The 22699-nt window shown below is 39.4% G+C and overlaps 1 protein-coding gene across 3 annotated transcripts in view; it reads left to right on the top strand.

The window, feature by feature from the left end:
- Window positions 1–22699, top strand: part of GTF2H1 (general transcription factor IIH subunit 1) — a 51153-nt gene that overhangs the window by 10758 nt on the left and 17696 nt on the right. For 2 of the 3 annotated variants that reach the window (XM_050755401.1, XM_050755402.1), the window contains 10 exons: window positions 179–347; window positions 3452–3644; window positions 5712–5877; window positions 7150–7243; window positions 8933–9082; window positions 9201–9280; window positions 15261–15388; window positions 15504–15591; window positions 19761–19849; window positions 20234–20351. In XM_050755401.1, the coding sequence (XP_050611358.1) occupies window positions 194–347; window positions 3452–3644; window positions 5712–5877; window positions 7150–7243; window positions 8933–9082; window positions 9201–9280; window positions 15261–15388; window positions 15504–15591; window positions 19761–19849; window positions 20234–20351 (1260 nt within the window). In that variant the 5' untranslated portion in view covers window positions 179–193. Of the gene's footprint in view, window positions 1–178; window positions 348–3451; window positions 3645–4130; window positions 4212–5711; window positions 5878–7149; window positions 7244–8932; window positions 9083–9200; window positions 9281–15260; window positions 15389–15503; window positions 15592–19760; window positions 19850–20233; window positions 20352–22699 lie in introns of those variants that run through there. The other variant, XM_050755403.1, reaches the window with a different exon arrangement.

The following is a 22699-nucleotide window of genomic DNA, read 5'->3' as shown; positions in this document are numbered from 1 at the left end:
GAGGAATGATGCCATGCAACTTTATCTTCCACTTTGAATGAGAAAAGATACTTTCTTCTTTCCTGTTAATTTCCTACAATTTAGATTTTATATTTGAAAGGGACTCTAGAAGTCAACAAATTCAACCCTAATTGATGTGTGGGATAGTTTTTTTCTTCATCATTTTTTTCTCTCTCAGCACCTTCTAGCCACCATGGCAACCTCATCTGAAGAAGTTTTGCTGATTGTAAAGAAAGTGCGTCAAAAGAAGCAGGATGGAGCTCTATACCTCATGGCAGAAAGAATTGCTTGGGCACCTGAAGGCAAAGATAGATTTACGATCAGCCATATGTATGCGGATATTAAATGTAAGTCAGCTATACTAAGTTCTGATGTATTTGTATGTCATAGTTGCTAGTAATTTTATAAAAAGATTATATAAATAATCTTTGTGTTTTATTTTATATCCAAAAACCAACCATGTAGAAATAATTACAAAATGGGGTATTTTACAATCTGGCCTTTTCACTTAATAATAGAACAGGTACAGGTTTATGTATAATATGTAAATCTACCTCACATATAGATCTCCACACACTAAGAGTTGCATGATACTCCACTAAATGAATATACCATCATGTATTTAACCAGCCCTCTGTGGTTGGACACTTAGGAAGTTTCCAGAATTTTTTTATTGCAGTGTTTACAGTAATATCATTTCAAGCTTGTGTGTATAGGATACATTTCTGCAAAGAATTTCCTGTTTAATAGTTGATGTGATTTTTTTGTGTGTTATTGTTGGTAGGGACAGAGTCTTGCTGTGTTGCCCAGGCCAGTCTCAAACTCCTGGCCTCAAGCAACACTCCTGCCTCATGCTCCCAAAGTTCTGGGATTATATTACAGGCATGCACCACCATGCTTGGCCAGGTTTATGCATTTAAAATGCTGATAGATGATGCCAGATTTTCCTTTGCTAAAATTGTACCAGTTAGGTAAGTTGTCTGATCTTTGTTTATGTGGCCATCTTCCGTTGAGAAGACCCAACTTTATAGTGAATGTAGATGGAAGAATTTCTTTTTATAAATTTCAGGCATGGGCTAGGCACAGTGGCTCACACCTGTAATCCCAGCACTTTGAGAGACCAAAGTGAGTGTATCATCTGAGGTCAGGAGTTTGAGACCAGCCTGGCCAACATGGTGAAACCCCATTTCTACTAAAAATACAAAAATTAACCGAGAGTGGTGCATGCGCCTGTAATCCCAGCTACTCCAGAGGCTGAGGCAGGAGAGTCACTTGAACCTGGGAGGCAGAGGTTGCCATGAGCCAAGATCACGCCATTGCACTGTAGTCTGGGCAACAGAGCAGGACTCCATCTCAAAAAAAAAAAAAAAAGATCTTGATTAGGAGAAACTTAAGGCAATAACTCCTTGACAATAATCGTTAATTGAATTCATTTATTTCCCTGGATATAAGATTCTTCTCCTAAATAAAATTCTGTGATAATTTCAAGCAATGTAATACCCCCCAAAACGGACAACCCTCAACTTGCAAGTGCTCAATTTATAAATTGCTTTGTATACAAACCGCTGCCTTGCCCCAAAGACTTACCTCTACTTTGCTGCAGGAAATAACCAAGATCCCTGTCTTTCTCCACTGAAATAATTTAGAATCTTAATTTTCAAAAAAGAATGCTATTTAAAATTCATCATAGCTCAGTACTGCCTAAGCCTTATGGTCTTTTGTCCACTATCCTGGTAATAGTACCTCCTTTTAAAACTTTATTTCTGGCCGGTATGGTAGTTCACGCCTGTAATCCCAGCGCTTTGGGAGACCGAGGCAGGCGGATCACGAGGTCAGGAGATCAAGACCATCCTGGCTTACATGGTGAAACCCCATCTCTACTAAAAATACAAAAAAATTGTCTGAGCATGGTGGCAGGTGCCTGTAGTTCCAGCTGCTCGGGAGGCTGAGGCAGGAGAATGGCGTGAACCCGAGAGGCGGGGCTTGCAGTAAGCCAAGATCGCACCACTGCACTCACTCCAGCCTGGGTGTTGTAGTGAGACTCATTCTCAAAAAAAAAAAAAAATATGTGTATATATATATATGTATTTCTGTGAGAATGCCTTACAAATTTCTGTTAGTAGCTAATAGCCTTAGCTACTAACATTTCTATAACAGTAGACTTATAAATTAAGAGTACTAGCATCTCTCTCAAACGGGAAGCTAGCCCCATAGCTTTGTAATACACACGCACATTGTGATAATCGCAGTGTACAATAAACAGTATGCCCATCTCCAATTTCTCTACAGTTCTTCTCAGTTATTGGTGAAAGCAGTGCATACCCAAAACTAAATTTGCACCAGAACAGTTTCAAGTTGAATATTTGAAGGAATGCCCACATCTGAAAGAAGCAATTGAAATTGATTTTCACTAAGGTGAAAATCAGCAGTAGTTCTTACCATAGCTGACAAAGTTACAAAAAATTTTAAAGAATGGTACTGTGAAAACCTATGTAATATGCCCTACCTAGATACTACATTTATTGTTTTGCCATATTTGCTTTATTATTTGTGTGTGCACTTTTATTGCTTGTAATACCATTATCACACTGAAAACATTTTAATAAAAAATACCCATTGTTACATTTTCATTGGTTGTCTCAATGATATTTATAGTTGTGGTTTTTGGGTTTAAAAAAAAAAAGGTATCCAATGTAGATTTCTGTAGTTGTCATTTCTTTATTCCCTTTCAGGGTGTAGCCTTGTCAAATATCAAACATTCCGAATATTTCTGATTGTCTCCCCAAGGTTTTAATTTATTCCCGTATACCTGTATTTTTTTATAAACTAAAAGTCAGACCTAAAGGCTTGAATATATTCAGCTTAAACATTTTGTGCAAGAATAATAACATACATAGCGATATTCACTTCCTGTTCCATCACCTCAGAAAGCATATAGTTTCAGGTTATCTCACTTTTAGTGAGGCTAAGTTTGATTACTTTATTAAAGTGGTGACACCAGATATCTTGAATATAAAATTACATATTTCCCTTGCAAAATGAATAAACCATGGGCCGCATTTTGCAGTCTTTTGGATCATGATAGGTCATTTTTATTAATGATAATGTTGATTTGGGGCAGTTTGTTTAAAATACATTCAGAAAGCTTTAAAGAGGTCTGCCCTAGTTGAATGGAAACGAAAGCCCATTAATATCTGGAGGTAGTAGCAGTGGGTGAGAAGTGCTGCATGAAAAGAGTACCGAAGAAGGAAGCAGAGTGTTAGTGAATTTGTTGAGCATGCTCTGGTTACATGGGATCATTTAAGAATTGTGCGTTCTGCAAAAGCATCACTATTGGAATAGGGCAGTTAAAGCCCAAAGGAATCCTGAATCTTCTTGGAAAGTAACTTATTGTATGGTTATTCCCACAGTGTGAGTGTCATCGTCTAACTGCCCTCATGCTTCTTTTTAGGCCAGAAAATTAGTCCAGAAGGAAAAGCTAAAATTCAGCTTCAGCTGGTCCTACATGCAGGGGACACAACTAACTTCCATTTTTCCAATGAAAGCACAGCAGTGAAAGAGCGAGATGCAGTAAAGGACCTTCTTCAGCAGCTGCTGCCCAAGTTCAAGAGGAAAGCAAATAAAGAACTCGAAGAAAAGAACAGGTGGGAGGAAAAGAATAGCCTTTCGAAAGAGAGAGATACTGGGTTCTCTCTAGTCTCCTAGTAGGGTAATAGCTTTTTAGGTATCCCCACTTTTTTTGTTGTTTTGGTTTTGGTTTTGGTTTTGGTTTCTTTTGGAGACGGAGTCTCGCTCTGTCGCCCAGGCTGGAGTGCAGTGGTGCAATCTTGGCTCACTGCAACCTCCACCTCCCGGGTTCAAGCAATTAGCCTGTCTCATCCTCCCAAGTAGCTAGGACTACAGGTGTGTGCCACCACACCAAGCTAATTTTTGTAATTTTAGTAGAGATGGGGTTTCACCGCATTGGTCAGGCTGGTCTCAAACTCCTGACCTCAGGTGTGAGCCACCATGCCCGGCCATCTATCCTCGCTTCTGCTATGATACTGTAATGTAGGAAAATATGGGCTCTAGTGTCTTTACCTTGGTGTTTAGTTTTCAGCTTTAAAATCTTACTGCTTGTTTGACTTCAGGCAAGTGAGAATGGAAACCCAGAAGTTGAATTAACTGCATTACACCTAAGATCTGCTTAGGAACAGAGCGGAGATTGGAAGGTGCTGAAGTTCTTTAATTTATTTTCCCAGTTCTCTGTTACAAAGAAGATGCTAAGCCATTGGAAGTATGCTTATGAACAAGAAACCTAAAAGAATTCACACTGAAAAAGTGAGACAGTATGTAAAATAATGAGAATTTCTTTTTTCTTTTTTTTTTTTTTTTTTTTTGAGACAGAGTCTTGCTTTGTCACCCAGGCTGGAGTGCAGTGGCGTGATCTCAGCTCACTGCAACCTCCGCCTCCTGGGTTCAAGCAATTCTCCTGCCTCGGCCTCCCACGTTGCTGGTATCACAGGCACACGCCACCACTCCCGGCTAATTTTTATATTTTTAGTACAGACAGGGTTTCACCATGTTGGCCAGGCTGGTCTCAAACTCCTGACCTCAAGGGATCTGCCCGCCTCAGCCTCCCAAAGTGCTGGGATTACAGGTGTGAACCACCACACCTGGCCACAATTTCCTTATGAATTATTCCATCACCAGTATCTTTCAGGCCATCAGTGCTTATATCTGTGCATGCTTAGCACCATGAAAAATCCATTGCTGAAGGCGAGGCATAGTGGCTCATGCCTGTATTCCCAGTACTTTTTGAGGCTGAGGTGGGTGACTCACTTGAAGTCAGAAGTTCAAGACCAACCCAGCCAACATGGTGAAACTCTGCCTCTACAAAAAAAAAATTTATACACACACACACACGCAAAACTTAGCCGGGTGTGATGGCACGTGCCTGGAATCCAGCAACTCGGGAGGCTGAGGCAGGAGAATTGCATGAACCTGGGAGGCAAAGGCTGCAGTGAGCTGAGATCGTGCCAATGCACTCTAGCCTGGGTGGCAGAGCAAGACTCCGTCTCAAAAAAGAGAAAAAATACTTCACTCCTAGAAAATTTCAAGCATACCTCCTCTCCTGCCCATTTACTTTTGTATGTGAAAGAGAATACATTCAGCCTTCCATATCCAGGACTTCTACGTTCACAGATTCAACCGACTTTGGATCAGAAGTACTTGGGAAAAAAAAATACAATAATTAAACATAATACAAATAAAAATACGGTATAGCAACTATTTACATTGTATTTGATATTATAAATAATCTAGAGATTTAAGTATATGGGAGGATATGTGTAGCTTGTATGTAAATATACCATTTTATCTAAGGGACTTGAGCATTTTCAGATACCAGCGGACGACAGTACACTACAGACGTGGTGATCTTTGAATCACTGGGATACAGAGATGAATAAGATCAAACCCATGCCCTCAAAGGGTTTAATCTTTCCTTTATACCTGCCTCCATTTATTACCACATCATTTGTTCCTCCAAAAATGTGGGGTATTTTGCTCTTAATTACTGAAAAGTGAACTGAATGACCTCTGCTTCTCAAACATCACAAAATAAAAGTAGTGTGTTTCAATGTTTTGTGTTGCCAAAATCTTTTTAAAATGTACCTAAATGGTGTTTTATTCTAGAAGTTCAGTTATATTCAGTATATTCTGCTTTACAGAATGCTGCAAGAAGATCCTGTTTTGTTTCAGCTTTATAAAGACCTTGTTGTGAGTCAAGTGATCAGTGCTGAGGAATTCTGGGCCAATCGTTTAAATGTGAATGCAACAGATAGTTCTTCCACATCCAATCATAAGCAGGATGTTGGCATTTCTGCTGCATTTCTGGTATGTGACCCTTCTAGATTTCTGAAGAAAATAAAGATTCAAACCCCAATATACGTCTTAAGACCATTATTCCTTTTGTTAAATTTAGCATTTCCTTAAAGGAAATTAATGGAAAATTGAGTATCCACGGTATTCTTCGTTATTATTGAACTATTATTATTTTTGTTTGTTTGTTTTTAAAAGACAGGGTCTCACTCTGTCACCCAGACTGGAGTGCAGTGGCACAGTGATAGTTCCCTACATCCTCAAACTCCTGGGCTCAAGCGATCCTCCTGCTTCAGCCTTTCAAGTAGCTGGGACTAAAGGTGTGCACCACCTTGCCTGGCTAAATTTTCTTATTTTTATAGAGTTGGGGGCAGCTCTTACTGTATTTCCCAGGCTGGTCTCAAATCCCAGGCCTCAAGCATTCCTCCCTTCTCAGCCTCCCAAAGCTCTGGGATTACAAGTATGAGCTACCACACTCAGCCCTCTTCCAAACTGTTTTTAAAATATGTATAATTTTTTTAAAATTTACGTTTCTTTTTACCAGTTATGTTTTCTTGGCCTTTGGACTTGACCCTAGCATACTGGTAGTCAAATGAAATTTGAAAATGACTCTTTTAAGAGTTTGGACTAATACTTTTTTGAATATTTTCAAATTTAGGGCTTTCTGGTGCCTTTTTCAATCTTTGCCATATTTTACTTATAAAGTTAAATGTATCATGACTATATTATGGAAAATGTAAGATTTGTAAACTATATTAGAAAAATTGGAAATACCTCATCTATGGAATTATAGAATGGAATTCAGTCAGTTGGTATTCTGGTGGAGCCAGAATAGTATTGACACATTCAACAAAATTTTGAATACTATTTGTATGTTTGGTATCTTTTGGATGTTTATTAGTGAAGCGAATTAATAAGGCGTTTCGCAAAGAAGCCAGTCAGTTAATGTTAATTTAATTATTTACTAACCAAGGTTTGTAATGGTTTTTATGACTATACAAATTTTATCTTAAAGCTCCACCACCTCTCTGCTTTCATACTTAAACATGCCTATTTGACCATATTAGACTTCCAAAGAAGCAGATTTTATAGGTCACTTAAGACCGTGAGAAACAAGTCAGGCTTCTTTGAGTCCTGCCTCTGTGCAAAAAGTGAAGGTGAGGGACTTTCTCTGTCTATGCAGTTAGTTTAGAAATTTTTTTTTCCACCTTTGTCCAGTGTCCACTGGGACCTTAGCCATCTTTCCCTGATGTTCTAACGTGTATGTGTGTATGGACTTTGTTTTAGGCTGATGTCCGGCCCCAGACCGATGGCTGTAACGGTCTAAGATATAATTTAACTTCTGATATCATTGAGTCCATATTTAGGACCTATCCAGCAGGTAAGAAGAATCAGTTCTTTCAGATGGTTAAAATATATGGATGTATTCTGTAGTATATCAGTGAAAAATAAAAAGCTTCACATTCCTGATCAAGTGCAATAAATTACATAAAGTACTTTACCCAGTGCCTGACATACAGTAGATACTAGGGGCTCAGTAAATAATGTGTTGTCATCAGTTCACTGATACGACTTTTCATCAGTGGTTCTTAAACTTTATTTAGCCTGCAACATACCTGATGAGATGGCATTCTGCAGAGACATCAATAAATGAGTCTGTCTATACTACTAAGATCATCCTTCGTACCGTATCCAGAGTGACCTTCCTAACGCACAAATTACTTCCCATGCAGATGCCATCCTAAAAGTATAGAGTCCTTGACCCCAGCCTCAGTGATTTATTATGTGCAGACAAGGGTGAGAGCCAGTGTGTCTGTCATTCTTCTGACTAAGCAGTACTCTCTTAAGCTGTATTCTGTTCTCTCTTCCCTCTTCACCACTCTCACCCCTTTAGTCCTTAGGAATCTCTCTCTCAGGACTCAGCTCAAGCATCACCTCCTTGCCACCTTTGTGAAATCCTGGCCAGGCTCAGTGGCTCACACCTGTAATCCCAACACTTCAGGAGGCTGAGGCAAGAGGATCCCTTGAAGCAAGGAGTTCGAGACTAGCCTGAGCAACAAAACAAGACCCTCTTCTTTTTTTTTTTTTTTTTTTTTTTTTTTTTTTTTTTTGAGACAGTCTTGCTCTGTCACCCAGGCTGGAGTGCAGTGGCACCATCTTGGCTCACTGCAACCTCCGCTTCCCAGGCTCAAGTGATTCTACTGCCTCCACCTCCCAAGTAGCTGGGACTACAGGCATGTGCCACCATGCCAAGCTAATTTTTGTATTTTTTATAGAGGTGGGGTTTCACCCTGTTGGCCAGACTGGTCTTGAATTCCTGACCTCAAGTGATCTGCCCGCCTCAGCCTCCCAAAGTGCTGAGATTATAGGCTTGAGCCATAATGCCTGGCTCTTTTGTTATCTTTCTGATAATAACATAATTGTGTAGTGTTTATTATGTGCCAGACACTATTTAAGTTATTTTTCTATAGTAACTGATTTAATCATCATGTACACCTATGAAGTGGAAGTACTGTTATGACCCTTACTTTACAGATGAGGAAACCAAGGTACAGAAAGATTAAGTAATTTGCTCAGGGTCACACAGAAAGTAGCAGACCTAGAAATTTAAACTCAGAGCTCAGGAAACAATGCTGTTGAACTCTATGCTTGCCTAGAGTGTAAGCCCCTGGAGTGCTGAGCTGACAGTCCAGTGGCTACTGAGCTCTTTCTTTCCCCACCAGCTAACATGGGGCCTTGGATTGAGAGTGCACATATATAAATGAGCAAACAAGCCAACTCAGCTCTGACTCCTGAGATTCTTGGTATTTCTACTAAAACTTCAAAACCTTACTCTGTTGGTGCAAATAAGATTTTGTTAGTAATTTGTAAGATTTATAGAGGTCATGCCTTGCCTAATCTCTCAAGTTACATTTCATGTTTATAATGAGATTATAATATATAGTATGTAGAATTGAGAGCTTTATGGTCTAGATTTTGCTGATGGTTTGTATTTCCGTATCTAATTTGAGAGGTTTTAAAAATGGAAATTCAGTATATATTTTCTTGTGGGTTTTTTTTTTCCCCACAGTAAAAATGAAATATGCAGAAAACGTTCCCCACAACATGACAGAGAAGGAATTCTGGACACGTTTTTTCCAGTCCCATTATTTTCACAGGGATCGGCTGAATACAGGGTCAAAGGATCTCTTTGCAGAATGTGCCAAAATAGATGAAAAAGGTAACTGTTTATCTCTGATGGACCCTGGTATTTAACTTGTCACCCTCTAGACATTATAGGTGTTAATTTTCTGAGACAGATAAGACATGCTGAACTTTTTATTTTGTTGATTTTCTAGGCCTAAAAACAATGGTTTCATTAGGAGTGAAAAACCCACTACTAGATTTAACAGCTTTGGAAGATAAACCATTAGATGAGGTAAGAAGCAATAAATAAAAGAAGTTTTGAGAGAAAAGAGTTTTCTTTTAGTCTTCAACGTTGTCTTAAGTGTAGACCTGTTCCACTTTTGAGAATGTCAAATAAGCAAAATACTGTTATTTGAAGTGATATATCGGAAGAGCTCTGAAATAGCGTTGTTTGCCATTAAAATTGCCTGGAAGAAATGAAATTCCTGTGTGAGTTGCTAAAACTTTTTAAAAATAAATTTCTAGCTCCCTCATCCGCAGTTCTCTAGTAATAATAAAGGCTTAATGTGATGAGTCCAGCTTTATACTCTAGCTAACATTTAATCTAAAGAAATGTGGATAAATTAATAAATAAGGAAGATAACAAACATTTGTTGATTGCTTACTATCTGCCAAACGTTAAGCAATCTCATGACGCTTACACCATGCCAACCCCAGTGTTTCAGCAAGTAGGCCATCATATATGACCTACCTACCTCAGCATCATGACCCCAGACCTACAGATTTATCCACTTGCAGAGAAAGAGGTGGTTCCTGTTGTGATCAAGGATAATTTTATCACTACCTCTGTCTTCTAGGCCAGAACCTGTCTTCCTCAGTTATTCCCTTTACTCTGAGTTTTCATTTTCTTGCTCTTCTTTTTTTTTTTTTTTTTTTTGAGACAGAGTCACTCTGTTGCCCAGACTGGAGTGCAGTGGCGCAATCTCGGCTCGCTGCAACCTCCGCCTCCCAAGTTAAAGCCATTCTCCTGTCTCAGTCTCCCGAGTAGCTGGAATTACAGGCACGTGCCACCACACCCAGCTAATTTTTGTATTTTTACTAGAGATGAGGTTTTGCCATGTTGGCCAGGCTGGTCTCAAACTCCTTACCTCAGGTGATCTGCCCACCTTGGCCTCCCAAAGTGCTGGGTGCTGGGATTGAGAGTCATGAGCCACCGCACCCGGCCAATGTATTTTCAATTTATATTTTCATCATACAGTGAGTTTATCAGGACATTACCCTTTCATAATTCCAGAAGAATCTATACAAACATGGCCCTCTTTAATTATCCTGAGAAAATAAAGCTTAGCGGCACTTAGACTTACAACTTACTATGAAGGAAAAGACTTTTTTAGTGCTTTTTTTGGCTTTAAAATAAACATGATGGCATATTGTACATGTGCATTTATAACTATCTTTTGTTTAGTATCAATATCTATATAAATTATCCCATAGTTTAAAACATAGACTTTAAAACCAAACTAGCTGACTTAGATTCTGATATTTTCTAACATTTCCAGGCCCAGTTTGGTTTTTTTGTTTTGTTTTGTTTTGTTTTTTGAGATGGGATCTCACTCTGTTGCTCAGGCTGGAGTGCAGTGGCATGAGCTCGACTCACTGCAACCTCCACCTCCAGGGTTCAAGCGATTCTCCTGCCTCAGGCTCCCAAGTAGCTGGGATCACAGGCACATGCCACCATGCCAGGCTAATTTTTGTATTTCTAGTACAGGCAGGGTTTCATCATGTTGGCCAGGCTGATCTCGAACTCCTGACCTCAAGTGGTCCGCCTGTCTCGGCCTCCCAAAGTGCAGGAATTACAGGTGTGAGCCACCATGCCCGGCCCAAGCCCGGTTTTTTGGGTTTTTTTTTCCCCCCGTTAGGCTAATAGTACTTGCCTTACAGGATTTCTATGAGTTAAAAGAGCCTAGTGCGTAGTAAGTAGTAGGTAATAGGCGTTACTGTTATTATCTGTATTTTTAGATTCCTGCATAGTATTCCAATGGTATGGGTATATCAACATTTATATAACCAATCCTTTTACTACAAATGTTGGTTGATGCAGTTTTTCCTTTGGTGTTCCTTCTTCCCTTATCAATCTTCTGATAGTAGTAACTGTCATAGGCTATGATTTCCAGCCTCCTGAATGCATTCTCTCTATTCCATTGCTTTACTAGATAAGGGGAACAGGGGAGGGAGTAAAAATAAAAATAAAAAAATTATTGTTACATAATGATGAATCCCGGGTAACTATAGTCTGTCTTTGACTGCAGAGCTCTAACTGCCTACTTGACATCTCCACTCAGTTATTTCAAAGACATCTCAACTTCACATGTAAAATGGAACCTTTGATTCCCATCCTCATAAACCTATCTCCATGGGTATTCTCTCTCTCAGTAAGAAGCATTGCAGTTTGCTTAAACCAAAAACCTGGGAGTTGGCGAGTCTCCTTAATTCTTCCTCTTCTTTTTTATGACAGGCTTACTCTGTCACCCAGGCTGGAGTACAATGGCACAATCATGGCTCACTGCAACCTTGACCTCTTGGACTTAAGCAGTCTGCCTCAGTCTCCTGAGTAGCTAGGACTGTAGCACAGGCTACTACACCTGGCTAATTTTTTTATTTTTTGTAGAGACAGGGTCTTGCTGTGTTGCCCAGGCTGGTCTCGAACTCCTAGGCTCAAGCTGTTTTTCCACCTCAGCCTGTTAAAGTGCTGAGATTACAGGCGTGAGCCATTGCAGCCAGCCATGTTTTCCTCCTGTTATATCCAGCATTCAGTGTAGCAAGCCTTATACAATACACCTCTCATCTGTGGGATCTACACAGACGCTTACACCCTTTTGTGTTTATGGTATCATCATGTTTGGCCTGTTTGCTTGCCTTAGCCTCATAACTGACCTTTATTTTTGCTGTCTTGTCTTTTATAGTTTATTCTCCTCTAGCAGTAATAATTATAATATAGGCCAAGCGCAGTGGCTTGTGCCTATAATCCCAGCACTTTGGGAGGCTGAGGCGGGTGGATCACCTGAGGTCAGGAGTTCAAGACCAGCCTGGCCAATATAGTGAAACCCCATCTCCACTAAAAATACAAAAATTAGCCAGGCCTGGTGGCGCATGCCTGTAATCCCAGCTACCCAGGAGGCCGAGGCAGGAGACTCACTGGAACTGGGGAGGCAGAGGCTGCAATGAGCCAAGATTGCACCACTGCACTCCTGCCTGAGCAACAGAGCAAGACTCCGTCTCAAAAAAAAAGAGAAAGGATTATAATATAAATCAGATCCTAATAATCCCCTATATGAAATTCTTCATTATCTTCTCATTGAACTTAGAATAAAATCAAAATTCCTACAAGACTGCTTGATTTGGCTCCTGCATTCTTCTCAGATGGGGCACTTCCACTCATTCATGCCTTAGACATAATAACCTTTCAGTTCCATGCCACACTTTTTCTACCTCAGGGCTTATGCACTTAACTGTTCTTCTAGCTGCTTGTCCCCTAACCAGCTTCTGCCTATCTTTAGATATCTGTTGTAATGTCATTTCCCGCTGGGTGGGGTGGCTCATGCCTTTAATCCTAGCACTTTGGGAGACTGAGGTGAGAGGATCATTTGAGTCCATTGTGAGACCCCATCTCTAAACTTTTTTTTTTTTTTTTAATTTAAAAATTAGCTGGGCATAGTGGTATATACTTCTAGTCCCAGCTACCTGGGAGGCTGAGGCAGGAGGATCACTTGATCCCAGGAGGTCAAGGCTGCAGTGAACTGTGATTGGGCCACTGTGCTCCAGCCTGGACAACAGAGTGAGAACCTGTCTCAAAAAAAAATAAAAATTTTAAAATTAAAAATAAAAAAGTTGCTTCATCAGAAAGGCTTTCTCTAACCACCCGCAAATTCAGTCACTTCATCATGTTACCCTCTATTTTCTTCAATAACATTTTCCACTTTCAAAAAAAAGTTGTGTTTACCTTGTTTTACTTGATAATTCCATTCACTCTCCTGTCAGAGTGTAATCTTGATGAAGCTGACTTTGTTCTGTTTATTGGCCTGTTCCCAGCACATGTCATGTAGTAATAATCACTTAGTAATTATTTGATACATGGATGAACAGCATATGGATCTTTTTTTTTTTTTTTGAGATGGAGTCGCGCCCTGTTGCCCAGACGGGAGTGCAGTGGCGTGATCTCGGCTCACTGCAATCTCCGCCTCCTGAGTTAAAGCAATTCTTCTCCCTCAGCTTCCTGAGTAGCTGGGATCACAGGCACACACCACAGCCAGCTAATTTTTGTATTTTGAGTACAGACAGGGTTTCACCATGTTGACCAAGACTGGTCTTGAACTCCCGACCTCAGGTGACCCACCTACCTCAGCCTCGCAAAGTGCTGGGATTACGGGCGTGAGCCACCATGCCCAGCACATGTGAGTTTTTTTTTTTTTTTGAGACAGAGTCTGGCTCTGCCGCCCAGGCTGGAGTGCAGTGGCCGGATCTCAGCTCACTGCAAGCTCCGCCTCCTGGGTTTACGCCATTTTCCTGCCTCAGCCTCCCGAGTAGCTGGGACTACAGGCACCCGCCACCTCGCCCGGCTAGTTTTTTGTATTTTTTAGTAGAGACGGGGTTTCACCCTGTTAGCCAGCATGGTCTCGATCTCCTGACCTCGTGATCCACCCGTCTCAGCCTCCCAAAGTGCTGGGATTACAGGCTTGAGCCACCGCGCCCGGCCGCACATGTGAGTCTTATGATCTATCTTTTACCTTTTTAGCCTCACCAATTCCTGGACCATCATTATTTCTCAGTATATTGAACCATATACAGTCTCATGTCACAATATGTGCTACGTTGCTTCTTTGCTTTTGTTTTGTTTTATTTTTAAATAGAGACAGGGTCTCACTATGTTGCCAGGCTGGACTTGAACTCTTCGGCTCAACAGTTCTTCTACCTCAACCTCCCAAATAATCGGGACCACAGTGCCTCTTTCTTTGTTTAAGCAGTTTCCTCTCCCTGAAATGTTATTGTCTCCTGGATCTACTTGGCAAGCACCAGTTTATCTTATGGTTTTCTCTGTAGCTTTTTCAAACCCTCTTCTCCAGTAGGATTGATTAGTAATTCTCTCCAGCCCAGCTTCCCACTAACTAGTATTTAAGCTTCTATGGCATGGGGTCTTAATCAATTTTGTATCTACATGGTCTAGCAAGTAGCATGCACTCAGTACATGTTTTAAAACATAATCTCATTTTATTATCTTTTATCCTACTTTATAGAACTTGGAAAAGTTTATTTTGCCTAGATTAATGTTAGAAAAAGAATTTGACTCTATCTTTCTGAATCCATAGTCTGTTTTTCCCACTATATTCTATTCTTTTTATTTGCTTTTTTTTGTTTGTTTTTTTGTTTTGTTTTGTTTTTCTGAGACAGAGTCTCACTCTGTCACCCAGGCTAGAGTGCAGTGGTGCAATCTCAGCTCACTGCCACCTCTGCCTCCTGGGTTCAAGTGATTCTCCTGCCTCACTCAGCCTCCCAAGCAGCTGGGATTATAGGTGTGTGCCACCACACCTGGCTAATTTTTGTATTTTTGGTAGAGATGAGGTTTCACCATGTTGGCCGGGCTAGTTTTGAACTCCTGACCTCAGGTGACTCGCCCACCTTGGCCTCCCAAAGTGCTGGGATTACAGGCATCCTGGCCTCTATCACTTCTATTTAATGTTTTGATAACTAGATCCAAATTGTTCTTTAAAAGAGAAATACAGACCAGGCACAGTGGCTCACATCTGTAATCCCAGCACTTTGGGAGGCCGAGGTGGGCAGATCATTTGAGGTCAGGAGTTCAAAACCAACCTGACCAGCATGGTGAAACCCCATCTCTACTAAAAATACAAAATATTAGCTGGCTGTGGTGGCGGGCATCTGTAATCCCAGCTTCTTAGGAGGCTGAGGCAGGAGAATCACTTGAACCCAGGAGGCAAAGGTTGCCCTCCAGCCTGAGCAACAGAGCGGGACTCAAAAGAAAAAGAGAAAAATTCAGTTTAAGATGTATTTTGTAATGCTATAACAAGTTAGTGCTATTTGTTAATCTTCTGTGTGTATAATGTCACTTGTTTTTAAATGTTTGCTCATAAATATTTAGTAATGTTCGTGAAAAATAATAAAGTCCCATCATCCAGCAAATTTTTTCAGCTAAGCATGTCTTAAGAAAAGCAGAACCTTTTTAAAAAATGTTTAATCTACTAAATTATTTCTCACAGGGCTATGGCATTTCCTCTGTGCCATCTGCTTCCAATTCTAAATCCATAAAAGAGAATAGTAATGCTGCCATCATCAAGAGATTTAACCATCACAGTGCCATGGTCCTGGCAGCTGGACTCAGAAAACAGTTAAGTATAAATGCAGAGGTGCAGTAACTGGGCTTTTCAAGATATCCAGATGGAGTTGTGGTGTTTTGGTTGTGGTTTTTAACGTTAACTTTTTTTTTTCCCCTTTGTTTTAAGAGAAGCACAAAATGAACAAAATAGTGAGCCCAGCAGCATGGATGGAAATTCCGGAGATGCAGACTGCTTTCAGCCAGCAGTCAAAAGGGTATGGGCAAAAAAAAATATGAACCATTTGGGTCTCAAGTTTCTCCAAATACTTTACGTAACTGCAAGAACTATATATGCTTATTTCCTATGACTCAGTTCTTCTGACCAAGATGTTAAGTATTTAGCTTAAAGTGTATAGCATTACAAAGAGTATTTCCCCAGCTTTGGCTTACCAGCCAACTTTCCATTGACTCTAGCCTGTTAGCCATTTTTATTGTTTTTTGTTTGTTTGTTTATTTTCCCCACATGTACACATACATACAGATTGTTCTTATATGTGATTTTTGTTCTCTGGGAATAAAATCTTCGTTTAACAGAGGCAATGTGACAGAAAAGCCAAAGTTTCATGTATATGATTTTTAAAAGAAAGTGAATTAGCCCTGTAAACCTAGCATTTCAGAGCTGAAGGTGTCTTCTCATTAAATATTGATGAAATCATTTGAGGTTGTGGAGAAGGATGGACAGAATTAGCTTCTTGTGTATTCTTCTCCTGCAACGTTGCCAAGCTATTTTGTACCTCCCTTCCTAATTAGGATAAAGCTTTCTTAGAGAGCAGTCAGGCAATGTGTATTAAACATTTAAAGCTTTATATCCTTAGTTCTACTTGTGGACATTTAGTTCTTAAGAAAGGCATACTAAGATTTAGATAGAAATATTCGTTACAATATCACAATAAAGACAGTAGCAAGGATTCTGTTCTCTGTAGTGCATTTATACAATAGAGATTGATGCAACTATTAATTATTTTGAAAGCATTAATGATATATTGCATCAAAGAGTTCACAGAACAGATTGTACAGTACAGTTTTATGCACAAAAAAATAGTTTGTGAGCTTTGAAAGGGCCTTCAAATGAATATGCTAAACAGTTATCTTTCAATAAAGAGATTATGGGTAAGTCTTAATTTCTTTCATTTATTTCAGTAATTTAATGTTGTTGTTGTTGTTGTTGTTTGTTTGTTTTTTTGAGACAGAGTCTTGCTCTGTCACCCAGGCTGGAGTGCAGTGGTGCAATCTCAGCTCACTGCAACGTTTGCCTCCTGGATTCAAGCGATTCTTCTGCCTCAGCCTCCGGAGTAGCTGGGATTACAGGCATGCACCACCACACCTGGCTAATTTTTGTATTTTTAGTAGAGACGGAATTTTGCCATGTGGGCTAGGCTGGTCTTGAACTCCTGGCCTCATGTGATCTGCCCACCTCGGCCTCCCAGAGTGCTGGGATTACAGGCATGAGCCACTGTGCCGGCCTATTTCAGTAACTTAATGTTTTTACAGGCATGTATTACCTGTAAAATTAATAAAGCCAGTAAGGTATTTCTTTTTTGAACTAAAGCAAAACTAAAATATAAGTTATAAAGAAGTTAGAGAAGAAATCTATTAAGTGATGCTTTCTTTGTATACTGTTGCACTGAGTACCCTTGATTCTTGGTGGTGAACAAGTTATCAGAAATTTCTTGGCCAGGTGCCGTGGCTCATGCCTGTAATCCCAGCACTTTGGGAGGCCAAGGTGGGTGGATCACTTGAGGTCAGAATTTCTAGAACAGCCTGGCCAGCATGGTGAAACCATGTCTCTACTAAAAATACAAAAATTAGCCAGGCGTGGTGACATGCACCTATAATTCCAGCTACTTGGGAGGCTGAGGCGGGAAAATCACTTGAACCTGGGAGGTGGAGTTTGCAGTGAGCGGAGATCGCACCACTACACTCCAGCCTGAATGACAGAGCAAGATTCCATCTCAAAAAATAAAAAAGAAATTTATTTATTTGTGTGAATTTTTACAAATCAGATACTTCTCGACTTAAATGGGTCTACACCCCAGTAAACTCATCAGAAGTTGCAAATACTGTAAATCGAAAATGCATTGAATACACCTAATGTATGGAACACCATAGTTTAGCCTATCCTACTTTAAACGTGTTCCGAGCACTTAGATTAGCCTATAGTTGGGCAGCATTACCTGCTGTAAAGTGTATTTTGTAATAAAATGTTGAATATCTCATGTAACTCATTGAATACTGAAAGTGAAAAACAATGTATGGCTATTCAAAGTATGGTTTCTCTACTGAATGTGTATCACTTTGACACCATCATAAAGTTGAAAAATTCCAAGTCAAACCATTATAAGTCAGGGGCTATCAGTATTCAGTAGTAAATGCTGGCTCTAACTATTCTTCCAAGTCAGTGGTTGACTGCTCTTTATTCTATAAAGGGTTATAATTTATAGATTCTCTCACTTGTAGAATGAGAGATTCAGAATTAATAGCAGACAGAGTCCCTACCTTGATGGAGCTTTCAGTTAAGTGTGAAAGTCAGGTGACCTAACTAGGCCTTGGCATAAGTTTAGGATTTGGATTGTTAACGGGAGCTTGGGTAGGGACATGTCATAGGTAAGGCGACAGCAGGGGTAGAAATAAGCTTGACATATGTCAAAAATCATGAAGACATCAGTAATCCTTGAAGTTGGCTGAAGGGTATAGGGTTGAGAAAGTAATAAAAAAAGAAAAAAAAGTTAGGCTGAGTCTAGGTAAGGATGTGTTTCTCTGAGTATCATATGAGGAGGTCAGATTTGTTCTGTACCATAAAGGGACTATTTAGAATCTTAAAGTTGGAGCAATTTAAAATGTTAAATTTTCAGATTGACCTTTTTTGAGATATAGTTAATAACCTGAATGTTCTGATTCTAGTCTTGGTAGTCAGTAAGAGTTGACCAGATGAATTTCATAGCTTTGTAGAGGAAGACATTGCAAGGCTGATTTGCACAAATGTTTACATAGATCATGTATCTTGCATAAGTAATATGTTTTTATTATTACAAGGCTGTAAAAATTTAAGCAGGTTATTAATAGCACAGGGGGTAACAGATTAATGAAATTAATGAATAAAATTAGTAAAAATAAAGAGTCCAGAAGTAAACCCAAATACATGGAGGAATTAAGCATATATATGATACACATGACATTTTAAAAGTCAGTGAGAAAAGATGAATTATTTTACAAATGGTGTTAGAAGGACTGATTGATAATTTTGTTAAAAGAAACTTAGATTCCCGGGCCGGGCGCGGTGGCTCACACCTGTAATCCCAGCACTTTGGGAGGCCGAGACAGGCGGATCACGAGGTCAGGAGATCGAGACCATCCTGGCTAACACGGTGAAACCCCGTCTCTACTAAAAATACAAAAAATTAGCCGGGCGAGGTGGCGGGCGCCTGTAGTCCCAGCTATTCGGGAGGCTGAGGCAGGAGAATGGCGTGAACCCAGGAGGCAGAGCTTGCAGTGAGCCAAGATCGCGCCACTGCACTCCAGCCTGGGTGACAGAGCGAGACGCTGTCTCAAAAAAAAAAAAAAAAAAAAAAAAAAGAAACTTAGATTCCGTATTTTACTCCTAATCCAAAATAAATTCTGAGTGGATCCAAGATTCAAGCAAAAATTAAGCCACAAGCTGGGCTTGGTAGCACGTGCCTATAATCTCAGCAATTTAGGAGGCTGAGTTCAGCTGGGGAGATGGTGATTTGCGCCTAGGGAAAAAAAAAAAAAAGCCCCAGATGTATAAGCAACAAGCAGGCAAAGAGGCAGATTTTTTTTTTTTTTTTTTTTTTGAGATGAAGTCTTACTCTTGTCGCCCAGGCTGGAGCGTAGTGGCATGATCTCAGCTCACTGCAACCTCTGCCTCCCAGGTTCAAGCGATTCTCCTGCCTCAACCTCCCAAGTGGCTGGAATTACAGGCATGTGCCGAGGAGATGGTTTTTTTATAATTAAAACAAAAAAATACCAAACTGGAAGATAAAGTATTTACAACACATAAAGTAAAAGACTGTTTCCTTAATATTTAAAAAAGTCTTATTTTTTTAAAAGTACCCAATATAAAAATAGCGGTCAGCATAACATCATTCATTTGGGGAAAAAATAATAAAATGTAAACTTTCACCTACCAGATTGCAAAAGTAAAAAGTTGAGTAATATTTCATGTGGTCAAAGTGTAAGAAAAGTAGTACTCCTAAGTATTGGTTGAGAAAATTGGTTCAACCATTTGTAGGACAGTCATCTCTAGGAAGTGAAGCTCATGGTGGGAAGACTTCATTTTTTACTCTCTGTACAGTTTTATTTTTTCAGTCATGTTTATTTTGTAAGAGAAAGTTGTGACTAAAAAGTACTGTGTTAATAATTACAGGCGAAATTACAAGAGTCCATTGAATATGAAGACTTGGGGAAAAATAACTCTGTAAAAACGATTGCACTAAACCTCAAGAAGTCAGATAGGTAAGTTTGGTCAATATTAAGCAGAATAGCTATGTAACACAATTCAGTCCAAAATATATCCTGCAAGTACAGCACTCATGTTTTCATCAGTTTGTCACTATCAAAGTACAATATCCTTTTTTGTTTAAAATTTATGCTTCTCAGGAAAGCAAAAATGATCAAACCCATGACAATAAATGTTGGATCTTTCTGCTGTTGCCTTCTTATTGCCCTTATGGAGTTAAATTATTTTATTGAAATTATTTTATTGAAATCTCTTTAACTATATAGTTACCATTTTTTGCCTTGAGGGGAACTTTTTTCTGACTGCTAAAATGTTGCAAAGACAAATGTTGAGCATCTTTACTGTGTGTGATTAGTAATTTCTTCTGTGCTAACCTACAGGTATTATCATGGTCCAACTCCAATCCAGTCACTACAGTATGCAACAAGTCAGGACATTATTAATTCTTTTCAAAGTATTAAACAAGAAATGGAAGCTTATACACCCAAGTTAACTCAGGTAGGTGACTTCTACTGTTTGAAGACCAGAATTCCCATAGTTTCTCCCTCAGTTTATGAGCACAAGCAGATTGAACTATACAACTAATATTATAATTGGGTTTAAAGACATAGTTCTGATAAATAAATTGAAAAAATCAAGAGGTAGCAAGAAAAGGTGTTTGGCACATTCAAGAGGCATCTGAAGATGATAATGAAAAATAAGGTGATGAATTTTGTGATTTTTACTTCTGTATACTTTTATTGGGAAAATCTCCCAGGTTTCCAAATTCTCTCTGGACATTATTCTCTGAATATTCTGCATGACTCAGGCTCAAAATATGTAAAACAGCTCATCATTGTTCTTTGTTTTTCTTCGTATTTCAGTCGATCAACAGTTTGTCAGTTCTGCCTTCAATAATACTTCTTGATTCTATCACCCTTATTTGGGCAAACCTGACTGATTTTCCATATTGCTACTGCAAGTTGCCTTTCTAAAATCACTTATTTTGGCTGGGCGCAGTGGCTCATGCCTGTAATCCCAACGCTTTGAGAGGCTGAGGTGGGTGGATCATGTGAGGTCAGAAGTTCGAGACCAGCCTGGCCAACATGGTGGAACCCTGTCTGTACTAAAAATTTAAAAATTAGCTGGGCGTGCTGGTACACACCTGTAATCCCAGCTATACAAGAGGCTGAGGCAGGAGAATCACTTGAACCCGGGTGAGGTGCAGAGATTGCAGTGAGCTGACACCATACCATTGCCTGGGCAACAAGAGCGAAGCTCCATCTCAAATAGATAAATAAATATTTTAAAATAAAAACATGTATTTTATCACTGCAGCTGGAAAATCTTCACTGCCTCCCTTCATTGCAGTAGTCTGAGTGCCTTTGGCCTGCAAAACTCTTTATAGTCTCGTCCCTGCCCACTACTCGAGTCTCATCTTCAGCCATAGTCTCCACTACTACCTTCCACACATGGCCACGGGTTCCGTACTCCAGCCTAACACACTAAGCTGTCCAGAATCTTTTGATCACATTGTCTCCTTCATGCTTCCTGTGCTTTGACTCGTACTCTTTCTCCTTAGAATACCCTTAGCCCTGTTTCTCCCCCAAGGAACTAATAATTACTCAAGACTCAGCTCCAGTTTCATTGCCTTTGGAAAGTAATCCTTAACTTGTGCAAAGAAGAATTTGTTTTTTCCTTTTCTCCATTTTTATGAGCACTGAGGCAGAGTGTATACCTATATTATGGTATTTATCACACATCAAGACTTAATTTTTTACTTTTTATTTTGAAATCTCAGATTTTACAGAAAGTGACAGAAAAATGTTTTCCAACCCATTTTGAGAGAGGGTTACAGGCATAATTTCCTTTACCCCTAAATATTTTGATGGATATTTTCAAAAAACTAAGACATTCTCTTAAATAACAATACAATTACAGAATTAATAAGTTAACATTGATGATGTATTATCTAGTCTACAGATCTACACTTTCACCAGTTATACCATACATAGCAAAAGAAAACTTTCTGGTCCAGCAGCCAAGCCAGGTTTATGAGTTGTATTTGTTTCTCATGTGTTTTAGTCTCCTTTAAAATGGAGTGATTTGTTAATCTTTGTCTTTTCATAACTTTGACACTGAAAGAGTACTGGGCAATTTTTTGTAGAATGACCTTAAATTTCTCTAATGTTTCCTCGTGACTAGATTCACATTAGGCATTTTTCCAGAAATAATGTTGTATCCTACTCAGTGTGTCATAGCAGGAGGCAAATGATTTGTGTATATCCCAGCTTGTGATAATACATTTTTTCACTTGATTAAAGGTAGTATTTGCCTGGTTTTCCACCAAAAAGTTAACTATTTTTCCCTTTGTAATTAATAAGTATTTTGTGGAGCTGTACTTTGAGACTATGTAAATACCCCATTTCTCACCAAATGTTTTATTTTTTAATATTATTATCTTTAGAGACAGGGTCTTGCTCTGATGCCCAGGCTGGAGTGCAGTGGCACAGTCATAGCTCCGTACAGTCTCAAACTCCTAGACTCAAACAATCCTCCTACCTCAGCTTCCTGAGTAGCTGGGATTATATGCATGTGTCACCACACAGCAAACTTCCATCTAGTAGTTTTTTTAGAATCATTGACAATTCTTACCTGGAAGAGCGGTTGTTAAATGATGATTTTCTAATTCCATCAGCCCTTCTACGTTATCAGCTGACATGAAAGGAAGAGCATTCCCTTCATTCCCTTCTCCTCTGTTTGTTATTTATATCAGCATGGATTCATTTATTCTATGAGTTAAACACTGTTGCTGTCTTTTTTTTCTTTTATTCTTTTGGTTTTGTTTGTTTGTTTGTTTGAGATGG

The sequence above is a fragment of the Macaca thibetana genome, chromosome 14 (genome assembly GCF_024542745.1).
Source record: "Macaca thibetana thibetana isolate TM-01 chromosome 14, ASM2454274v1, whole genome shotgun sequence".
Classification (NCBI taxonomy): Eukaryota; Metazoa; Chordata; class Mammalia; order Primates; family Cercopithecidae; genus Macaca; species Macaca thibetana.
This window is presented reverse-complemented; position numbering and strand designations above follow the sequence as displayed.